This window comes from Pipistrellus hanaki (genome assembly GCF_964339955.1).
Source record: "Pipistrellus hanaki genome assembly, chromosome: 2".
NCBI lineage: Eukaryota > Metazoa > Chordata > Mammalia > Chiroptera > Vespertilionidae > Pipistrellus > Pipistrellus hanaki.
Window position 1 is genome coordinate 28,061,793 of NC_140504.1, and position 20,895 is coordinate 28,082,687.

General features: G+C 41.5%; 1 protein-coding gene across 1 annotated transcript; it reads left to right on the forward strand.

Annotated features, from left to right (window-relative positions):
* Positions 1 to 1,161: 1,161 nt before the first annotated feature.
* SAMD7 (sterile alpha motif domain containing 7) lies at positions 1,162 to 19,614 on the forward strand (the record flags this gene model as incomplete). The annotated part of the gene is made up of 7 exons (XM_084874151.1): positions 1,162 to 1,265; positions 3,902 to 4,026; positions 5,246 to 5,324; positions 7,728 to 8,356; positions 9,831 to 9,952; positions 15,536 to 15,646; positions 19,420 to 19,614. Exons 1-7 carry the CDS (start codon positions 1,165 to 1,167, stop codon positions 19,612 to 19,614), a joined length of 1,362 nt encoding a protein of 453 aa, XP_084730277.1. The 5' UTR covers positions 1,162 to 1,164.
* Between the last annotated feature and the right edge of the window lie 1,281 nt (positions 19,615 to 20,895).

Here is a 20,895-nt window from a genome sequence, read left to right on the forward strand (position 1 = left end):
GCTTTTCTCCTTCGGCTGACAGCAGGCACCCAGGACCTGGGCTACTTCCCTCCGGGCCTGGCTTTGTCAGGAAGGATGTCCGGAATGACATCCAGAAGACATCTGGTCTAATTAACATATTATCCTTTTATTATTATAGATTATTATTACAGATGGTGAAAGCAAATGTTAAGTGACCCATGGACTAGAATTTACAATTTTGTCAGTAGGTTTGTCTGATAAAGAAGCTAAAGAAGTGATTGCTTATTTAAATACCATTATATTTTTAGTTATTGAATCATATGATTGTATTAACTATTTAAAATTTAAATCAAATGTACACACAAGAAAGGAAGAAAGAAAGATCACTACTTTAAAAGCAGAATTTGTCTTCTTAATTTCCCTTTTTTTTTTTTTTTTCAAACATAGTTGTAGGTGTCTTGGTTTGTTTGTTTATTTTGAGTACAACTGACGATGCAGGAGAAGCTAAAATAACCTGTTTGACCTATATTTATTTAAATTTAAAATTATCTAAAGGACATTAAAAATTAACAAGAAAATGTAAGGCAAAATATTATCCCCAAAATAATTAACAAGAAAATGTAAGGCAAAATATTATCTCTTTTCCTGATCAGTAGGCTCTGAAGAGAAAGTTTATGTATGTTTGAATATAACTTGGTCACTTATATTAGTTAAATATAGTCTCATGCTTTTAGCCTGTATCCTTTCTAATTAGATGTATTATTAGCCATTAAGAAGATTTCCCTTTCTTCTTCTTCTTTTTTTTAATCCTATCAACTACTAGGAATATTTTTGAACACAAGAAAGTATTTGCATTTTTACCTCTAGTAACACACAAATCAAATTAAGCTGTAAGAGTGGAAGCTGGTATTTCTGGAATCTTGCAGGGCTGGTTTTATTTTGTTATTGTTACCTGTGGACTCTGCAACAAGTTTCAAGGGCACATGGATCAAACACAGCTCTACAGTTGTGTCTGGGTGCTGACAATGGAGGGGTTTTTGTGTAACTGAAAGCTTGGTGCTTCTAGTTTTCCCCAAGTGTTGGGAAAACACTAAAGGTGTTCATTGTGTTAAGAAAAATTCAAATTGTTCTCAAAAAGTAGAGTTATTTATTAACAGATCTATCTGCTTCTTTTTAGAATTCCATCAGTGGCGAGAGGTATTGATGATAAATCCCACGATGGCCATGAACCCTTTACTGACAGCATCAGGGCAGCAAAGGATCCCACTGGTTCCCTCACCATTTGAACCTCTGCCCTTGGATAGGTATTTATTTCCAACATAATATTATGGTCAAAGGAGAACATGGAACATCCTTAAGTTTTTGGATGATTTTAACCTCGGCGTTGTCTTATGGTCTAATGTTATTTCAGTGAACAGTGGTGCAATAATTCACGTCAAGATACTCTGCTGACTGTACCTTCAACACGCTTCCTGTCATTTCCCCTTTGAGGCCTTGACATACTCAGCAAATAGCTGACAAGCACTTTTACCATGTGACAGGAATTGTGCAGGGACGAACATTGGTAGAGTCTATGAGAGCTGCCATAACAAAATATCACAGACTAGAGGGTTTCAACAACAGAAATTTATTTCTCCCAGTTCGAGAAGCTGAAAGCCCTATATCAAGGTGGCAGCAACATTGACTTGTGGTGAGACCTCTCTCCCCTGGTCTGCAGACAGCTGCCTTCTTGCCAAGTCCTCACATGACATTTTTCTCTGTACTTGTACACTCCTGGCATCTCTTCCTCTTCTCATAAGGACAGTAGTCCTGTTAGATTAGGGCTCATTTAAACTTTAATTACCCCATTAAAAGCTTTATCTCTAAATACAGTCACATTGTGGAGTAGGACTTCAGGATTTGGATTTAGGGGACACAATTTAGTTCATAATAATTGGGTACCCTGGATTTCCTGTGATAGAACAATTCTTTCTTTTCAGGAAAAGTGACGGTATTAATATTTTGTTGCACACTTTGACAGTTTCTTGTTTTACCTTCTTTAGAATATTTTGATATTCTGAGGAAAGAGTAAACATCTATTATTTATTCTTGTTCATGAAGTAGGAGCGATAAAATTGACTTCTAGAGAGCACCGAAGTTTGGCAAAATAAATAAATTACTTATCCAGAAAGTCAAACTTTGGTTCCAGTTGTCAAAATCCAAGTTAAATGTCTCCAGTAAAGAATTAAAAAAATGTTGTGGTCACAAGTGTATGTTGGGTGGCTCTAACCCAAGACATGGCCTCTCATCGTCCTCCCAGACAACATAAGCTGAGCACCTACTCAAGTTTCTCCACAAACTACCGAACGCTGGGCTCCATGCAGTCACTCAACCACCAGCCAGGCTGGTCAGCAGCATGGCTGGCATCTATGCAGGCCCTGGGGCTTGGGCTCCTGGATCTCTGTGTTCCTCTCCATGAGTATGCAGGGTAGCTGGGGGTCCAGGGTAGCTGGAGATCGGGGATCTGATGGGCATAGGGGGCATCCAGAGCAAGAAGTAGACTATGCAATGCCTGAATGACCACCTGGTTTCCTGTCTGGAAAGGATGAGGACCCTGGAAGTTGATAATTGGAGGCTAGAGAGCAAAATCCAGGAACATTTGGAGAAAAGGGGAGCTTTGGTTAGAGACTATCTAGGATGTGTGGGCTCAGATCTTTGCAACTTCTGTGGACCATGCCTGCATTTTTCTGCAGATTGACAATGCCAGTCTTGCTGTTAATGACTTCAGAGTCAAGTATGAGACAGAGCTGGCCATGTACCAGTCTGTGGAAAATGACATCAATGGGCTTCAGAAGGTCACTGATATCATTATCACTTGGCTGCAGCTGGAGACAAGACAGATCGAGACTCTCAAGGAGTAGCTGCTCTTTTTGAAGAAGGAACACTGTGAGAAAGCTGGTCTATGAAACCAAATTATCAACTCTGGGTTGGCTGTGGTGTTGGACCTCAGTAAGATCATGGTGGACATCTGGACCCACTATTGCCAGATGTTTCAGAAGAACTAAGAGATCTAGACAAGTACTAGTCCCAGCAGATTGAAGAGAGCACCACAGTGGTCACCTTGCAGATCACTGAGATAGGAGTTCCTGAGATGACACTCATGGAGCTAAGACATATGATCCAATCCTTTAACTCTATGAGAAAATTTGAAGGCCAACTTGGAGAATAGTTGAGGGAAATAGAGACATGCTATGCCGTAAAAATGGAAAAACTCAGTAAGATTTGCTCCAGCTGGAGTCAGAGCTGGAGTCAGAGCTGGCCCATACCAGGACATGGGGGTGGGGTGGGGGGGCAGCTCAGCACTAAATGTATAAGACACTGCTGAACATCAAGGGCAAGCTGGAAGCTAAGATAGCCATCGACCACCCTCTTTCTAGAAGAAGGGAAGGACTTTGATCCGGATAATACCCTGGACAACAGCAACTCCATGCAATCCATCCAAAAGATCATCACCTGCAGGATTGTGGGTGGCTAAGTGGTATCTGAGATCAATGACACCAAAGTTTTGAGGTGTTAAGGTAGCAGAAGCAGGGAACTCCTTGAAGGTGGGGGGAGGGAGATTAAAAAGTTCAGAGATTGTTAAAGATTTTTTTTTAAAAAGGAATATTATGTTGGTCATGGAAAATCAGATATTTTCTTTCAAACAATCCTAAAACTTTTCTTTCCTATTTTCTCTGTTGTTGTCAGTTGGGTCAATCCTTCCTTAGCAGAGTCCTTCCTCCAATCTTCCTTACCCTATTTCTATTTAAACCAATAGAGAGTGCAGGACTTCTGTACTTCATTTTGGGAAGAGATGATAGAATCCAATATGGCAATAAAACAAAATCTCATTGCCTATGCAATGGAAATTTTGTACAGTTACCTTCTCATTTTATCTATTTCATATCTTTTCCCCCCCTAGAGATGCATTGCCTTCCACTGTGGCTCCAACTGATCCAAGACAGTTTTGTGTTCCATACCGATTTGGATCCTCTGTTCAACCAAATGTAAATATGCCAAACATGATGTCCAGTCGTGTCTACTCAGGTATGAACAATGGATCTCGTATGTGGAGCCACTGTGAACTGGAGGCTGAAGGATATAGCAGTTATACTTGTAGTTTCTTCAGTTAGTACTTAGATTTAAATTATGGTTTCACCACTGTGTGACCAAGTGGAAATTGCTTCGCTTCTCCAACTATCAATTTACTGATGAATAACATGAAAATCTGCAATATTACTGTCTGTCTTACATATAAGGAACTGATGAGTTCAGGAGGAAAGGAGAATTGAGAGTTAAAGGGGCCGAAGGAAGTTTATATGTGGCCTAATAGGCATAGTGAAGACTTACCTTTTTTTAAAAAAAAATGTATTGATTTTTTACAGATAGAAAGGGAGAAGGATTTTTTACAGATAGAAACAGCGATGAGAGGCAAACATCGATCAGCTCCCTCCTGCCCACCCCCTGGGATGTGCCTGCAACAAAGGCACATGCCCTTTGGCCGAAACCATTTCCATTTTATAAAATATCATTTTGTTGTATTTTTAAAAAGGATTGGTCCATGATGGATTGGAAATTTAAAAAGAAAAGAATTATCTCACCATAGATGGTTTGAGAAGCACCAGTATAGATGCTAGGTGCACAAGAGTGCAGATAAAGAAAAAATCAATATAGTGTTACATTACTAGTCAAAAATAGAGCCTTGAATTCTGATTATGCTGCCATTATTTCAAGACATTTTAGTAGATTGACACAAGGAATACAATTGCTACCCCACTCCGTTGAAATCATTTAGGAAAAAGTATTTTCCTCAGATGCACCATGATGTCCAGATAGAGAACTACATATTTTATCCTCTTAGCTCATGCACTTATTTCCAGGGATTTCAGTGTATCAAGAAAACACTTAGTTACATTTTTTTAAAGGTCAACTAATTCCTTTTGTACCAAAAGTGTGTGGGGGGAGAGGGGCTATCAATTTTTACTTCAAAAGCAAGAGATCACAAGATCCACAGTTTATTTTATAGATTTCCTTTTGGTGGCAGGAAATGTCACCAATCATGGACCAACCTTAAAGAAAAAGTATCTAGTGTTATCATGATGCCCTCACCAACATGATTCCAAGGTGCTGACTAGCAATGGTACTGTTTCCAACATGGTGCTCAACTAGTGATTTTGCAATACTATTTTAATCAGTATACTTTATTATTTTCAAATGAATGTTGTTAATTTGTTTGTGGGGCGGGATGTTGATTTTCTTTCTTAAGGTTGGGGCATTTTACCACCGGAATCCGTAAAGGCTGTGGCCAGGAAGAATGAAATGATTCAAAGGCAGCATACTGCTAGGTAATGTAACAATGCTGTTTATTTATCTTCTATTCATTCACTTGTTTGTTTATTCATTTGTTTTTAGATAGGTAAATAGATACAGTTATATATATACTTTTATATACAGTATACATTCATTCATTTATTGTATTTGTATATTGTTGTATTTGTGTATATTGTTATATGTGCATATATATATATTCTGAATGAATATATGTATATATCTATGTATACATCTCTATATGTAGATACACACGTACACACACACACACACACACACACTCTCTCTGATTAATTATGGTTACCTAGAAAAATACTTCAAGAATACTAAAAAAAAATAAAATAAAAAATAAAAAAAATAAGATCTCCTGAATAATAAAAGGCTAATATGCAAATTGACCAAACAGTGGAACGACCAGTCACTATGATGCGTATTGACCACCAAGGGGCAGATGCTCAACACAGGAGCTGCCCTCTGGTGGTCAGTGCCCTCCCACAGGGGGAAGGCCACTCAGCCAAAAGCCCTGAGCTGGGCTTACGACTGGCAAGAGCAGTGGCACTTCCACCTCCATAGCAGCACTAAGGATGTTTGATTGTTGGCATGGGCCCGCTCCTCACATAGAGCAGGCCTAAGCCTTCAGTCAGAGATTCCCCCAAGGGCTCCTGGGCTGCCCTCTAGTATATACATATACTAGAGGCCCAGTGCATGAAAAACCCCTTCACAGTCTGGGAGGGCTCAGGGGTGGAAGGCAACCAGTGATCAGGGAGGTGACGCCCCCATCATACCTCTACTGCTGCCATTGCTGGCAGCACAAGCCTCTGCCAGCCCTGGTTACCTGAGCCTCAGGCATCCCTGGGCAGCTGGGTAGCCACCATCCAAGGCTTGCCTGCACATTGGGCCTGCCCTAGGCATCTGGGCAGCTGCCATCTGAGGTTTGCCACCCCTGGGCAGCTGGGGGACTGAGGGAAGGTACCTTGGGCCACCCCTGGGCAGCTGGGGGGCTGAGGGAAGGCCTGGCTGCACCACACGCCTGCCAACCCCCAGCCAGGGCTGAAAGGACTGGGTCCTCCAATGGGGCTGAGGGGACTGGGCACCGCCATCTTGTGGCCATAGGTGCTGCCATATTTGTGATGGTGTGATGGTCAATTTGCATATTCCCTCTTTATTAAATAGGATACACACACACACATACACACACAAACACACATACAGGTTGGTTAAAGATAAAAGCAAGATTAGAAATTATGTAGTGAACCTAAGTTTACAGACTGTAATAGTTTGTGGATGTCTCATGATTAAAATGCCTAGCAGCGATTCCTCTGAAATTCATGCTGGCATTTTTAACTTAAATGACTTGAATTCTGCTCAAAAATAGAAGTCAAGGTTGCCACTCCCATTTCAGACAACACCAGCAGAGTTCAGGCAGCACCCCCCCCCCCCAGCCCCTACCCCTAAGCCCAGCAGTGCCCTTTAGCTGTAGCTACCAGGAGAAAGGAAATATGACAGTAATGACTAGGGTATGGCTCTGGGGAAAGAAGGCATCAGGGTCAATTTTCTTACCACCAAACCTAAGGAATCCAGGTGATAACCAATAAGCCATGTAAAGTAAGCAAAACACTCTCCTCCTCCACCCCAACTCCTGGAGTAATTTGTAACTGTTGAGACTTGCATGACTTACTATGGTTCTTGAGTCCCACAGAAATTGTATGGCAGGGTTTAAAAACCTCTTCCAGAACTTTAGTTCCTTTGAAGATTAATCTCTGGCAAGAAACGTCCCAGGGCTCCATTATTAACTGACAGTAGAGATGTATATAAATGTAACAGGCAAACTTGTTAAATTGGTCAGATCTATTAGAGTAAGTCTCTACAGACTGGCCTTGGACTACCATTGTGAGAGTCAGCCATGCCCTTCACTTTATGGGGGATTCGCATTATATACGGTATACATTCATTCATTTATTATATTTGTATATTGTATTTGTGTATTTTGCTATATGTGCATATATATACATTCTGAATGAATATATGTATATACCTATGTATACATCTCTATATGTAGATATATACACACACACTCTGGTTAATTATGATTACCTAGAAAAATACTTCAAGAATATTACAAAAAACTTCAGATAGTGTGAAGTGCAACAAACTTCAGATAATGTGAAGATTCACAAGAAAAACAGAGATGCTAAGGAAGGCAGAGGGCCAATAAAATTATATTTAAAAAAAAATTTTAATTACTTGGGGTGATACTGGTTAATAAAATTATATAGGTTTCAAGTGTACAATTCCATATATACATGATCTATATATTGTATTGTGTGTTCACCCCCCAAAGTCAAGTCTCCTTCCATCACCATAAAATTCTATTTCTAATGGTTTTCTTGGGTTGCATAAAATACTTTGTTTTGTTTTAGGTTGGAAATGGAAATGCATGCCATCTACCAGCAAAGAAGAACAGACAAAATGAATCCCACAGGATTTGCAGGCCTGGGGGTACCATTCCCCTATGGCTCCAGTATCCCCGGTGGCCCAGCCACCTGCCATGGCAGGAGCATGCTCTCTGCTGGTGACCTGCATTTGCACAGACGCTCCCTGAGAAGTCTTCATGGAAACCCCATGCTAGTGGCAACTGGTCCACACTATCTAGAGGGCTGGGGGCAGAAATGTCGTCATCTCAGGAGAGGTACCGGGAATCAGAAAGTTCTAGACAGTGATGTTGAGAGTTCCAAAAGTCAAGCAGAAGAAAAATCCGTAGGCCAGGTTCATGTGATTCCCTATGAAGAGGATGAGTATGCCAAAGACCCAGAAACGGAAGCTCTCAACAACCAGAAGTCAAGCGAAGCCAACGAAAAGCCAACTGCAGTTCTCACCAATACCTGTAGAGAGTTGGAGCCCACCCAGAGAGAACCCTGGGGAACTCATGATGCTCCCATGGAAGCAAAAGCCTGGGATGGTGGGAGAGAGAAGGTTTCAGAGCAGGTGTTTGCAGCCTGTGGTGAAAAGAACGGGGTTTACCCTCCAGTTCCTCAGCCATCTTTGCCAGGTGGGTATCCATGAGCAAGGTCAATGGCAGATTCTCATGAACCACAGATCCTCAAGTCCTTAAGTAATTACATAGAGAATTAAAATCATCATGCTTCCTTTTATCTTTTATTTTCTTAATCACGTTTAGAATGACCTCTTTTTGAAGTCATTTTATTACTTTAGTTCTAAGAAGCCATACCGGTGAAACTAAACTCTCTTTATACAGCTATGTAGAGAATTTACAGCAAAGGTTAGGTAGGCAAGTATGAGGAAGATGGGGCAACCTACCAGAATTTTTCATTAAAAATTTAGTTCAATTTGCTGTTAATTTCTTCAATACAAAATAGAGGGGCTTCTTGCTTAAAAATATGAATTCTATCTGTATTAACTTTCAGTGCCCATTACTGTTAATGATACCTTCTGACCTAAAAATATAAATGCACTTTTCCCCTCCAAACACTAAAGTTCTAGTTTTCTAGAACTTCTTTAGATAAAAATATGTTAAACTACAGGAATTGGAGGGGATCATGATCTAGCCACCAGACCAACTGCTTCCTTACAAAGTGTGAATTTGCTGTTTTGGTGAAGATGCGACTAAATCCCTACATGGCCTAGAGAGCATGATAAATTGCAAAACGTCATAGGACGTGGTGGTGTTAGTCTCCAGAATGAAATCCACAGGGCATTTCTATTGGAATCTGAGGGAAGCTGCTCTGGGACTTCTTTGTTTACTTAAGATAATGTGGTCATTAAAGAGTTTTTAGATTTGCAGGGGTGGGAAACCTTCTTTTTGCCAAGGTCATTTTGTTATTTATGACATTATTTGAGGGCCATACAAAATTATCAACTTAAAAATTAGCCTGCTCGCCAAAACCGGTTTGGCTCAGTGGTAGAGCATCGGTCTGCGGACTGAAAGGTCCCGGGTTCGATTCCGGTCAGGGGCATGTATGTTGGTTGCGGGCACATCCCCATTTAGGGGGTGTGCAAGAGGCAGCTGGTCGATGTTTCTCTCTCATCGACGTTTCTAGCTCTCTATCTCTCTCCCTTCCTCTCTGTAAAAATCAATAAAATATATATTTAAAAAAAATTTAGCCTGCTATATTTGGTCATACTCCCCCCCCCTCCCAATCTTTATTGTTGAAAGTATTACATATGTCCCCCATCGACCTCTTCTAGCCCATCCACCTCACTGCTAATGCCTTGGCAGGGCCAGACCAAATGATTTCGTGGGCCTTATATGGCCCTCGGGCTGGATGTTCCCCTTCCCTGTTGAGAGGAAGAAAAGAAAAGAGGCAGCTAGGCTTTTTAGAAAACACCTCTCAATAATTCTTAATATTCTTGAAGGAGTTCGCATGTAGATCTCTACAAAAGGGCCACTTCATGGTACTAAAATATGAGGAAATTGATGTAACTGTACATAAAACAGTGCTCTTAGTGTCCTCCTTTCCCCTGGAAATTTTATACCACCCAATCACTGTCTTTCCATTTTAAAGGAACACATGTACTGGTTACAAGAGGGGAGACTCTGTCTGTGGATGAGGATATTCAGAAGTGGAGCGTGAGTGATGTGCACAACTTCATCCGTGGCCTTCCGGGTTGTTCAGACTACGCTCAGGTGACCTGAATTTAAGTATTTTCATAGAAATTCATAAGATACTTTGAAATATATTTCCTTTATAATGAGTTCAGTCAAACTTGCACTTTTTCACCCTAGAGAGGATTCCTAATAATCTCATCCCTTTTGGGGCATTGGCTATTTTGGCACAGGAGCTTCTGTTTGGTGGAAGGATGGTCCCATGCCCACACCCCAGCTGGCAAAGCCCATGTCTGGCTTTAGTTTCTGTCCTATCAAGACTCCTGAGAGGTGGGAATCCTCCCCAAATTAGGAGATTCAGAGTCCAAAGATGGAAAAAGAATGAGAAATGTCTAGTATCCTCCCTACTCCTCCATAAACAATTATCTTAGGAACATATACTTCTGTACCAGAAGTTTTAGGCTACTCATAATAGGTAACAGAAATATATTATATACTTCATTTTAAAAGGACAAGACAGCCCTAGCTGGTTTGGCTCAGTGGATAGAGTGTCGGCCTGCGGATTGAAGGTTCCCAGGTTCCATTCCAGGTGGGGGCACATGCCTGGCTTGTGGGTTCCATCCCCAGTGGGAGGGCATGCAGGAGGCAGCTGATCAATGATTCTCTTTCATCATTGATGTTTCTCTCTCTCTCTCCCTCCCTCTCCCTTCTTCTCTGAAATCAATTTAAAAATAAAAAATAAAATAAAAAGGACAAAAGCAGATCTGAAAAGCTGGAGATTAATTGTTCTTAAATTCGATATTCATGCTAGAACAATATACAAAACTGCACAGATAAATACTACTTTCTTAAAAATTCCATTAATGTCAGGATAGGTGGGAAGAAGAGTACTTTCATTCATATAGGAAAATCAGTGACAAAAATCATGGGTTGGCAAGTTTTTGAAGTTTATGTCAATGCTACATTTTCATGCATATGGTTTACTTTTTCAAATGATTTAATAACACAATTTCAAGCAACACTGTGCCTATTAAATCATGTATCATTGTCTTAATATATATGTTTATGTATTAAAGGGGGGAAAAGCAAGAAAAGGACATTATGATTTAACAACATCATAATTAACTGATGTTAGAGATCATGGTGTTTCAATGGTGTGAGAATATTTTTCTTCATGTATTGCTGTTAAGAATTTTCTTTTTATGGCTTTGTTTATGAGACTTACAAAAAAGTTATATGGAGTAGTAATTAAGAGTGTACTTATGAAACCAGAAACTGTAAGTTCAAATCCTGGCTTTTCCACTTTCTGGACATGTGATCTAAGATAATTTTCATCTCTTCTCTGTGTCTCAGTTTTTTCATCTGTAAATAGGGATAGTATAATATTCTCTCAAGGAATGTTATAAACAATAAAGAGTTCCTGGCATCTTGTCAATACTGAATAAGTGCTAATTTCATCATTATATCAGCCAGAAATAAGAAACCCACTATATAATGTACATGTCATTGCTGACTTTATTTTTATGGCTGACTTCTGATGGATTGAATCTGTTTGAACTCTCATCATTATTAATCAGTCAGTGATCCAACCATAAAAGTTTAGTTTATGTCCAGCTGGTGTGGCTCAGTGGTTGAGTGTCGACCAATGAACCAGGAACTCACAGTTCAATTCCCTGTCAGGGCACTTGGCCAGGCTATGGACTTAATCCCCAGTGGGGGATGTGCAGGAGGCAGCTGATCAATGATTCTCTCCCATCATTGATGTTTCTATCTATCTCTCTCTCTCCCTTCTTCTCTGGAATCAATATAAAAATTTTATTTAAAATGCAGTTTATAAAAACCACTCTTGTAAAAAATAATGTTGCATTTCAAACCTTATCATCCCAAATGTTCTTTTGGATGCTACATAGACACCAATACCCAAACTTTTGCTGACTCATTATCTCTCACCAACAGGATGTCAGTTCTCCCTTCCCCACCCCAAGAAGCAGAAATGATTATTTCTAGATGTTTCTCAAACGCGCTTAGGTCAAGTCCTGCTCTTGTTTCCTCATTAAAGCCCATTCCCTCCCAGGAACTACTGGCGAGATCGATTACAAGAGCGCTGCTGCTCTCCTGGGTACGGCCCCAGCACGGAGAGTGACCGTGATCTGTACAGAAATAGGAGAATTCTCCTGGATGCAGAAGACTGGGTGCAGTCTGGTTGCAACAAACTCCTAAGCAGCACTGCCTGTGCACAACTGTCACAAGTACCCTTGTCCAAACATGCCTTAGGTTTTTACTCACAGCCCAGGGACTTGTCAGGGTTACAACCACTGTTCCCTACCCTCTTCTTCCTCACCTCTGCCTTAGGTATCTACTCAGCAATCTCCCTCCACCTACCTCCTGCAGATAGAAAAGGAAATCCAGAAAAAACATAACCACAGCTAAAACCCAAGCCCCAATGTAAACTAACTCCTTTATTTTTCCCCCCTTTCAAACGAACCCCTTCAAACAGGTGTAGAGAAAGAGTTGTTTAGGGACATCCAGGAGACCTGCAACATGTTTTGTTTGTCTAAGGAAATGAACTCAGCAGATACAATCTTCTCTCCCTAAAAATAACTGGAATTAGTAAAACCATGTGCACATTTTTAAAAAAATATATATTTTATTGATTTTACATAGAGAGGAATTGAGAGGGATAGAGAGTTAGAAACGTCGATGAGAGAGAAACACCGACCAGCTGCCTCTTGCACACCACCCACTGGGGATGTGCCCGCAACCAAGACCGGAATTGAACCTGGGACCTTTCAGTCCTCAAGCCGATGCTCTATCAACTGAGCCAAACCGGTTTTGGCAAACCATGTGCACATTTATATAGTGCTTTGGGCCCTAGCTGCTCGCAGGAGAATGAGAATGAGACATCTTCTGAGAGACAGTGGCGTGTTCTGAGTCTTAGCCTCAGGTCCAGGGCTCATCTGCCAAGGCTGAGGGTTCAGGCCTCATGCATGTCAGTCCCTGGAGGCCACACTGCCTCTGAAAATGTACCCCTGTGGTTTCTCTCTCTCTCTCTCTCTCTCTCTCTCTCTCTCTCTCTCTCTCTCTCTCTCTCTCTCTCTCTTTCTCTCTCTCTCTCTTTGTGCTTTCTGATAATCCCTAAACTGCTCACTGGAATTCCTACCAAGGGGGGAAAAATAAGCAAAATTCCCACCATCAATATGCTTTACTATGTTCGTCAGCACTCCTTTTTCTGAATGGCAGTGGAATTAAGCAGGGGAAATCCTGGCTCAGAATCAAAAACTATATGCTATTTTGTAAGTTCTCTAACTGGCAAGCTATACTTAGGCAACTTTCTAACCTTCTCTACATTGCTCTCTCTTTTATTTAAAAAAAAAATTAGAATAATAATACCTATACTTTATTGGGTTGACTATATGCGAGGCACTATCCTAGGCACATCATTTACAGATTAGCTTTTAAATTTAGTCTATAGCATAATTTTGCAAAGAAGATACTAGCCCTATTTTTCAGTTAAATAAGATTGACATCAAGGTGGCTAAAAGAGTAAGTACTTGAAAAATGTGTATGTGACTACAAATGCAGCTTTTTCCATTATAATTATTCTACATTGAGGATATTGAGCCAGATGGTTTCCAGTCAAGAGCCCCTAGGAGTTCTCAAAGAGGTAAGAGACCCTTGAGTTATCCTTTATATTTCAGAAAACCTAAGGGAGATCATCCATTTTCCCAAGAGAAGGCTACAAGACTAACCTAAACTGCCAATTTTCTTTCTTAGGCCCAAATGAAGTTAATTTATATTAGCCATCCTATGATTTGCTTAATTAAGATAAGAAGAGGAACAATTACTTAATAAACATATTTTTGCAAATAGCTACAATATGTTAGCACACAAAGTTCCTGGCATGGAAGCTTCCCAGGCAGATCCCAGTTTTTAGTTGATTCCATGGCATCCGGCCAAGGCCTGGACACACAGCGGAAACAAGGCAAACGTGGTTCCCCTCCCTGGGAGCTTGTATCCCAGAAGAGGGACACTGTTAAGGGGTTCACGTCAGGGCGAGACGTGCAGGGAGAGGACAGGTACGTGCCTCATGGCTTCCTGCAGGAAGAGGCATCAAAAGTGAGACCTGTCAATGAGCTGACCAGCTGAGGAAGGAAGTGAGGCAGCACAGAGGCAAAGGAGGAATTTCTAGGAAGGACTAGGGAGCCAGAGAGAAGGTAGAGAAGTAACTAGTTGGGTTTTTGAGAGCAGTTTCTAGTGGCCCACAGAGGGCCAAGGCCAAGGTGAGAGAGGAGAGAATGGCAAGACAGGAGACGGGAGTGGGGAAAGGGGCCAGGTCACAAGGAGCCTGGAAGACTCAGCGATGGACTTTATCCCAGAGGCGATGGAAGTTTAAGAAGTTCAGGGGGCCAGACATGGTGGGGATCTCCCTTTTCCACGTCCCGCATGGAAAGAGAGATGAACAAACCAGTTCTAAGTGGAGGTGGCCAGGGATTGAGAAATAATAGAAATAAAGAGAGAAGACACAGAGATATATTTTAAGCTGGGAGCTGGGTGGGCCGCCATCCTGTCTGCTGGAGAGGCAGGAAGACTACTATGACAACAGCCCCTCCCAGCGCATTTATTTTATACCCCCAATACCAGGAAGTAACACCAACTTATTTGCATTCTTAAGTAGGCCCTAGCATGTCTCGATTTACATATCTAGTCCCGCCCCTGCCGACACTTGGGCTGATATGAAGGCCAAGCTGACAACATGTCCACCATCTTGGGGAAACATGTTCCCCAGGCGTGGCTCTGCCTACACTCTGAGTTCAGCTGACGATAATTAAAGAAAATTGCCCATGTGCCTTCCCAGGCGGCCCTCTACAAAGAAGTGGTGTGATTAGCTTTATTTCAGAAGGGTCACTCAAGTTACTTTTATAAAAGTAGGTTGAAGGTGGCCAGACTAGTGGGAGAGCCTCCTCAGAGGAGCAACAGTGAAATTTGATTCAAGGCTGAAACAATGGGGCTGGCTAATAAATACGCCATCTAAGAGGCAGAATTGCCATCATTGGCCTCTAAGTTAGATGTACATCATAAAACCTGCAGTGAGAGACACTCACGGAAGCCCAGAGAGAGACCGAGATGAATCAGAAACAACAAAGGGGACCTGGGTCAGATGCCTCAGAGATGCTAATATACAAGGATAGACAAGGAAACAGTTGCCACAAAGAGCCGAAACCGGTTTGGCTCAGTGGATAGAGCGTCGGCCTGCGGACTGAAAGGTCCCAGGTTTGATTCTGGTCAAGGGCATGTACCTGGGTTGCGGGCACATCCCCAGTAGGAGGTGTGCAAGAGTCAGCTGACTGATGATTCTTTCTCATCGATGTTTCCAACTCTCTATCCCTCTCCTTTCCTCTCTGTAGAAAAATCAATAAAATATATTTTAAAAATATATATATCTATATATAAACAGTCACCACAAAGAGTTATTGAAGATCATGAACACTGTGCTACTGGGGCACAGAAGAGAGAGTAACTGAAATAAGAAATGTTATAAAATGTTGTGTCATTCCCCGGCAATGTTTCCTCCAATACTAAGCTACCTGCACATAAAACAAGAACTTTTTTAAAAAAGACACCGAGACAACATCTTTTGTGTTAATATCTTTTGTGTTATCTAAGGTATTTAAAGATCATGCAATTGATGGAGAAACTTTGCCACTACTCACAGAGGAGCATCTTCGAAGCACTATGGGGCTAAAGCTAGGTCCAGCACTAAAGATCCAGTTGCAGGTATGGCCATTTTTCATAGTTAGATATCTACTAAGGGTATGAAGCTTAGGAGAAATATGTTACTTTCATCCTGTTGTAATATTCCTAATACCTATTTAACCTCCTTCCCCTCTTTGGGTGGGGGCATAGTAGAAGTGGGGAACCTGAAAGCTTTGGAATGGAGTAGTAGCATGCATTCCTAGGTGTAGTTGGGAAGGCAAAATGCAATGGTGTGCTAGCAAATGTTTAACAACCAGCTCGCTTTAAAATCAAAATGAAAAAAATAAAAATAAAAAAATAAAAAAATCAAAATGAACCCAGACTTGTAGCACCTGTCAATTTCTACAGTGTAAATATTCACACCATGGCTGACAGACTGTCAGTGTCATGTCACTGGATACAGAATTGGGAAGAGCATCCCATTGTAGAGTGCCACGTGAAGAGAATAGACACAAGTAGCCTCAGCGGCAGAGATAATGAATGATAAGAGAATTAGGTAGAGACAGTTTGGAAGTGATGAGTTTTAGGTTTTTATTACTTTAGTTTCCAATATAGAATTTTACATTGTAAATTTATATAATTTAATTTTTTATTAGTCTACATGCACTTTTATAACATCATGTATTTACTTGTAAGTTTATAAAATTTAAATTTTAACAATGGCATATTTAAAATTTGCCAATTCCTGGCTTGCAAATTCCCTAGAGTTGTAACAGTTGACTCTCAGGACTGGAACAAGCCAGCTCCAGTGCGACACTTCTCACCATCTCCACCTTCCACCATCTCCACAATTCATTCGGGTCTAAGGCTCCATCTTCTTTCACTGGGTTCCTGCATTCGCCTTCTCACTGTTGTCCCTGCTCTGCCCTCGCCCAACCAGAGCGTAGTCACAAAGCAGTGAAGGATTATTTTTCTAGTACAGTCATGCACAGCTAACAATGGTGATACTTCTGAAAAATGTGTCCTCAGGCAATTTCACTGTGTGAATGCCATAGAGTGCACTACACAAACGGAGATGGTATAGCCTACTACACACCTAGATTATAGGCATAGCCTATTCCTCCTAGGCTACAAGCCTGTGCAGCGTGTCATTGTACAAAATATGGGATTAAAGCAAGCGAATGAGGAAACGGTAAATATGAGATGCATGAGATTGCTGCCACCATAACACGGGCATACAGTTTCATAGGAAACTTTTTTCTGTAAGTAGAAATAGTACACTCTAAAATAATGCCAATGTTGTGGGTTCAATCCCCGATCAAGGCGCATACAAGACTCAACCAATGAATGCATGAATAAGTGGGACAACAAATCAATGTGTTTTTTTTCTCTTTTTCTCTCCCTTCCTCTCTCGCTCTACAGTCAATCAATAAATAAACATTTAAAAAATAATAGTAAAAATATAGTCAATACATAAACCAGTAATGCAGTCATGTATTATCAAATATTATGTACTTTACATAATTGTATGTGCTATAATTTTGTACAATTGGCAGCTCAGTAGGTTTACACCAGCATCACCACAAACAAATAAGTAATGCAACATGACAATGGCTATGCCATCCCTAGGCAAAAGGAATTTTCCAGCTCCATTATAATCTTATGGGATTAGCATTGTATATGTGGTTTAATATTAACTGAAACCTTTCGTTGTGCAGTGCCTAAGACAGACCATGTTATTCTTCTGCTCAAAAGTTTGCAATATTTCCCCATCTTCTTCAGAGTACAAGCCAAGATCCTATTTATTTACACTCCTCCCCTCCCACCACCACCCTCACCTTCCTCATTCATATACTTTTCCCCCCCACAGGTACTGCTTCTGCTCACACACCTCTGGCTACTTCAGCGTGTAGGCAGGCTCCACCGTAGGGCCATTCTCTCCACCTGGGATGCTCCTCCCTTTGATAGACTCATGCTTTGCTCTCTCTACCTTCTCAGTGAGGCTTGCTCTGATCACCCTACTTAAAATTGCACACAGCCCAGCTCATGCATACTACTATTCCCCTTTTCTGCTCTCTTTTTTTTTTCTAATAGCACTTATCACCTTCAATCATACGATTTAATTTATTTATTGGTTATGTTAATGTTCATTGTTGATTTCCTTCTGCCCCCACTAGAATTGTTTGAAGGCTAATGAAGGAATCCAGTGAGAGCAAAGATCTTTATTTGTTTTGTTGACTCATGTATCCTTAGAATATGCAAGCTCTGTAACAGGTAGAAAATTATTTGTTGAAAGAAGGGGTTTCCATGAAGCATCAACTAATTCTTCCCAGAATTTATACTGCATTATAAGGCATCTTTTTATACTGCATGTTTATGTCAGGAGCTGAGATTTCAAATGTTCTTCAAAAGCCATTTTTATCTGCCTAAAAATTTTAAGGTAAAAAATGTTGTTGTTTATAATGCAAATACTTTCATATTTCCATTGTTATTCTTTTTTTAATGTCTTTTTTTTGGAATAATTTTAGATACAGAAAAGATGCAAAGATAGTACAGAGTTCGCTCAGCTTTTGCTAATATTAAAATCTTACATAATTAGCACATTTGTCAAAGTTAAGAAATTAACAGTAGTACAATATGGTTCACTTTTCCGTGATTTCTTTTTTGGTGGGGATGCTATATCTCTTGGCATGCTTAAATGACACTACATGGTTTTTACTTTGGCTTCGATTTATTTCTTTAGAAAAAAATTTTTTGACTTTACAATGTGGCCAACTCCAGATCATTTTTAAGCTTCTCCTCAGTTGCTGTTAGCATTGCTCCCTATATAATTTTCAGGAGGCTGTGCTTGGATCTGATATGTATAAGTGCTTCCATGAAGCGCAGCTGAGCTGTTAGAGCCATCTGCCAGCATAACAGGCCTGGGCTCCCACAGAAGCTGGTAGGATGGTGGGGGAGTGGAAGTCCAGCTGATCCCAGACATTCAACCAAACAGAATGGTTGTGGAGTCCTTGGGATTGGGAAGGCCCAGGGGTTCAACTGAAGCAGCAGAATTGTAAGATTCTGAGGAACCCCTGGAAGACCTAGGAGGTGAGCAGGCAGGAGGTCCTCAGACAAGATATCTTGGTGGATAAGATAAAGTCTCAATCTCCAAATGGGAATCAACGGCAATATTCCATTATAGAGAGCCTGCTAAGAAGGAAACACTTTCTCCAGAATAGAGGCTTAGAAGGTGGACCTGAACTGAGCATGAAAGGGGTAGGAAGAAAAAAGAATTACGGGCATTTGAGAACTCAAATATTATCAGCATGGAGGATGCTGGGTTTGAGCTGTGACATTGTGAACAATACAGAATCTCCTGGGTCCCATTCAGGATCAGGTTTGTGTAGGAGCCCTATGGTTAGTATTGGACACTAACTGTCATAACAGCTCCATTTCTGTCTCAACACTAAGCTGTGTGCTGAGATTGTCCAAAAACTTCCAGCCATTAGCCAGGAGAAGGACCAGCTGGGTGTTGGAGAAGGTGGAGGGGGTTGCCTATGGGACCTCTTGTGAGACCATTGAAAAGGGAGGGGTGGAGTGAACTCAAAGTGAAATAATTATGTGTGCAGATGAGCCACAACAGAACTAGGAATGGGAATTGGAAAGTTGCTACCGCCTTGATAGCCAGTTTCCCAGCAGTGGCCACTGTATGAATCTGAGAGAATGTGTCCCAGAATCATGTCCCCCACAACGATACAGATGCCCGTGCCTGAAATTACCCCAGCCTCCCTGTCCTCTATGGCCAATCAGAGTATGCTGGGTTATTGAAAGAACTCAGAGGCTTAATTACTATAATTATTTTGTCTTCAAAGGTATCTCAGCATATGGAAAGTACGCTCTACAAGAAAAGTTTTTCACTTCCTACCCACACAAAACAAGCGTTTGATCAACCAGCAGCCACGTCCCCTCTTCTGGATTTTAATTCCTGGGGTGACACATTGGACAGGACCTGTTCGCAGGATACAGTAATTCCTAAAGGAACGGAGCGAGATAGTATGAAAAATTAAAACCCTCAAGAAGCAAGAACAGTCATAGTTTTCCAAAGTCTAGGGTATTCTGAAGGGTGTGTGAGGGCCTCCTGGGACCAGGTGGAAGGAGAGAGAGAGAGAGAGAGAGAGAGAGAGAGAGAGAGAGAGAGAGAGAGAGAGAGCCAGTCCTCCCAAAGTTGTCTTGGAGGAGGCCTTGCCCAAAAGGCCTCCGGAGGTGACCTCAGCACAAGGTGACTGAAGGCAAATTCCTGAAAGCCCAAGCTAAATACAGGAGAGAATGTGCAAACACTAACAAAAACCACAGGTGGATGTTTCCTTAAGAAAAATTCTGAAGAAGCCAAGACAGCTGGGGGATGGGACCAGCTCCTTAACCTCTCTTCCCTCATTTCCCAGCTCCCAGAAAGAGACAAAGACAGAGGAGGCAGAAGAAAATGCGAAGTACAAAATAGAGAAACAGAGAAACACAAGCCTTCCACCGTAAAGCCTCTGCTTTAAGGTAGGAAAGGGCAGACATTTCCACCTCAAAGTTCGGAGTCAGCCGTTAGTCAGCATTTTCTATCTGCCATAAAACTACGTTTTGGCTAAAAATAGCGGGCAGGCTCCTCCTTATCTGAGAGGGCCATGAAAAGGCATAATGCCCACTCAGATTTCAGCCAAGGGGTGGAGTGCAGTTATCCCTGCAAAGCAGGCTGAACCGGCAGGATGGAGGGGAGAAGATTACAGTGGCTTTCTGCGTGCACCCTGTGGAGTTCCACGCTCATCTTCAGGCCCAGCAGAGACCCTCTGAGAGGATACACAAGGAACTGGCACAAGTTTGCTCAAGGCAGGGGGTGGGGGACCCGGTGACTTTAGTCCTGAGGGAGGCTTGCTTCTTATCCTCTTATACATTTTGAACTTCTAACAAATGCAATGTGTTTTCTATTTTTTAAAAATTTACATTTAAAATAAAGAAACAGTAGGAAGCAGCCTCTAAGGTGGCCCCCAATGATCTCTGCTTTCTGACCTTCAGACCTTCATGTCCTTAGGCAATCCCCTCCTCTTTGGACTGAGCTGGACTTGACTCTTTTCTAATGAATGGAATATGAAAGGCATGATGAGAAGTCACTCGGGGGGCGGGGGGGGGGGGGGGTGGGGGGAGTGAGGAGTCTGTCTGGTCGCTCCCTCTCACTCCCTGGAATACTTTTTCTTGAAGTAGCCTCTGGGCAGCCCCAGAGAGAGGCCCGGGGTGATTGAACTTGGAAATGGATTTTCTGAGGGCTGCCAACAGCCACAGGAGGGAACTTGAAAGTGGCTCTTCCG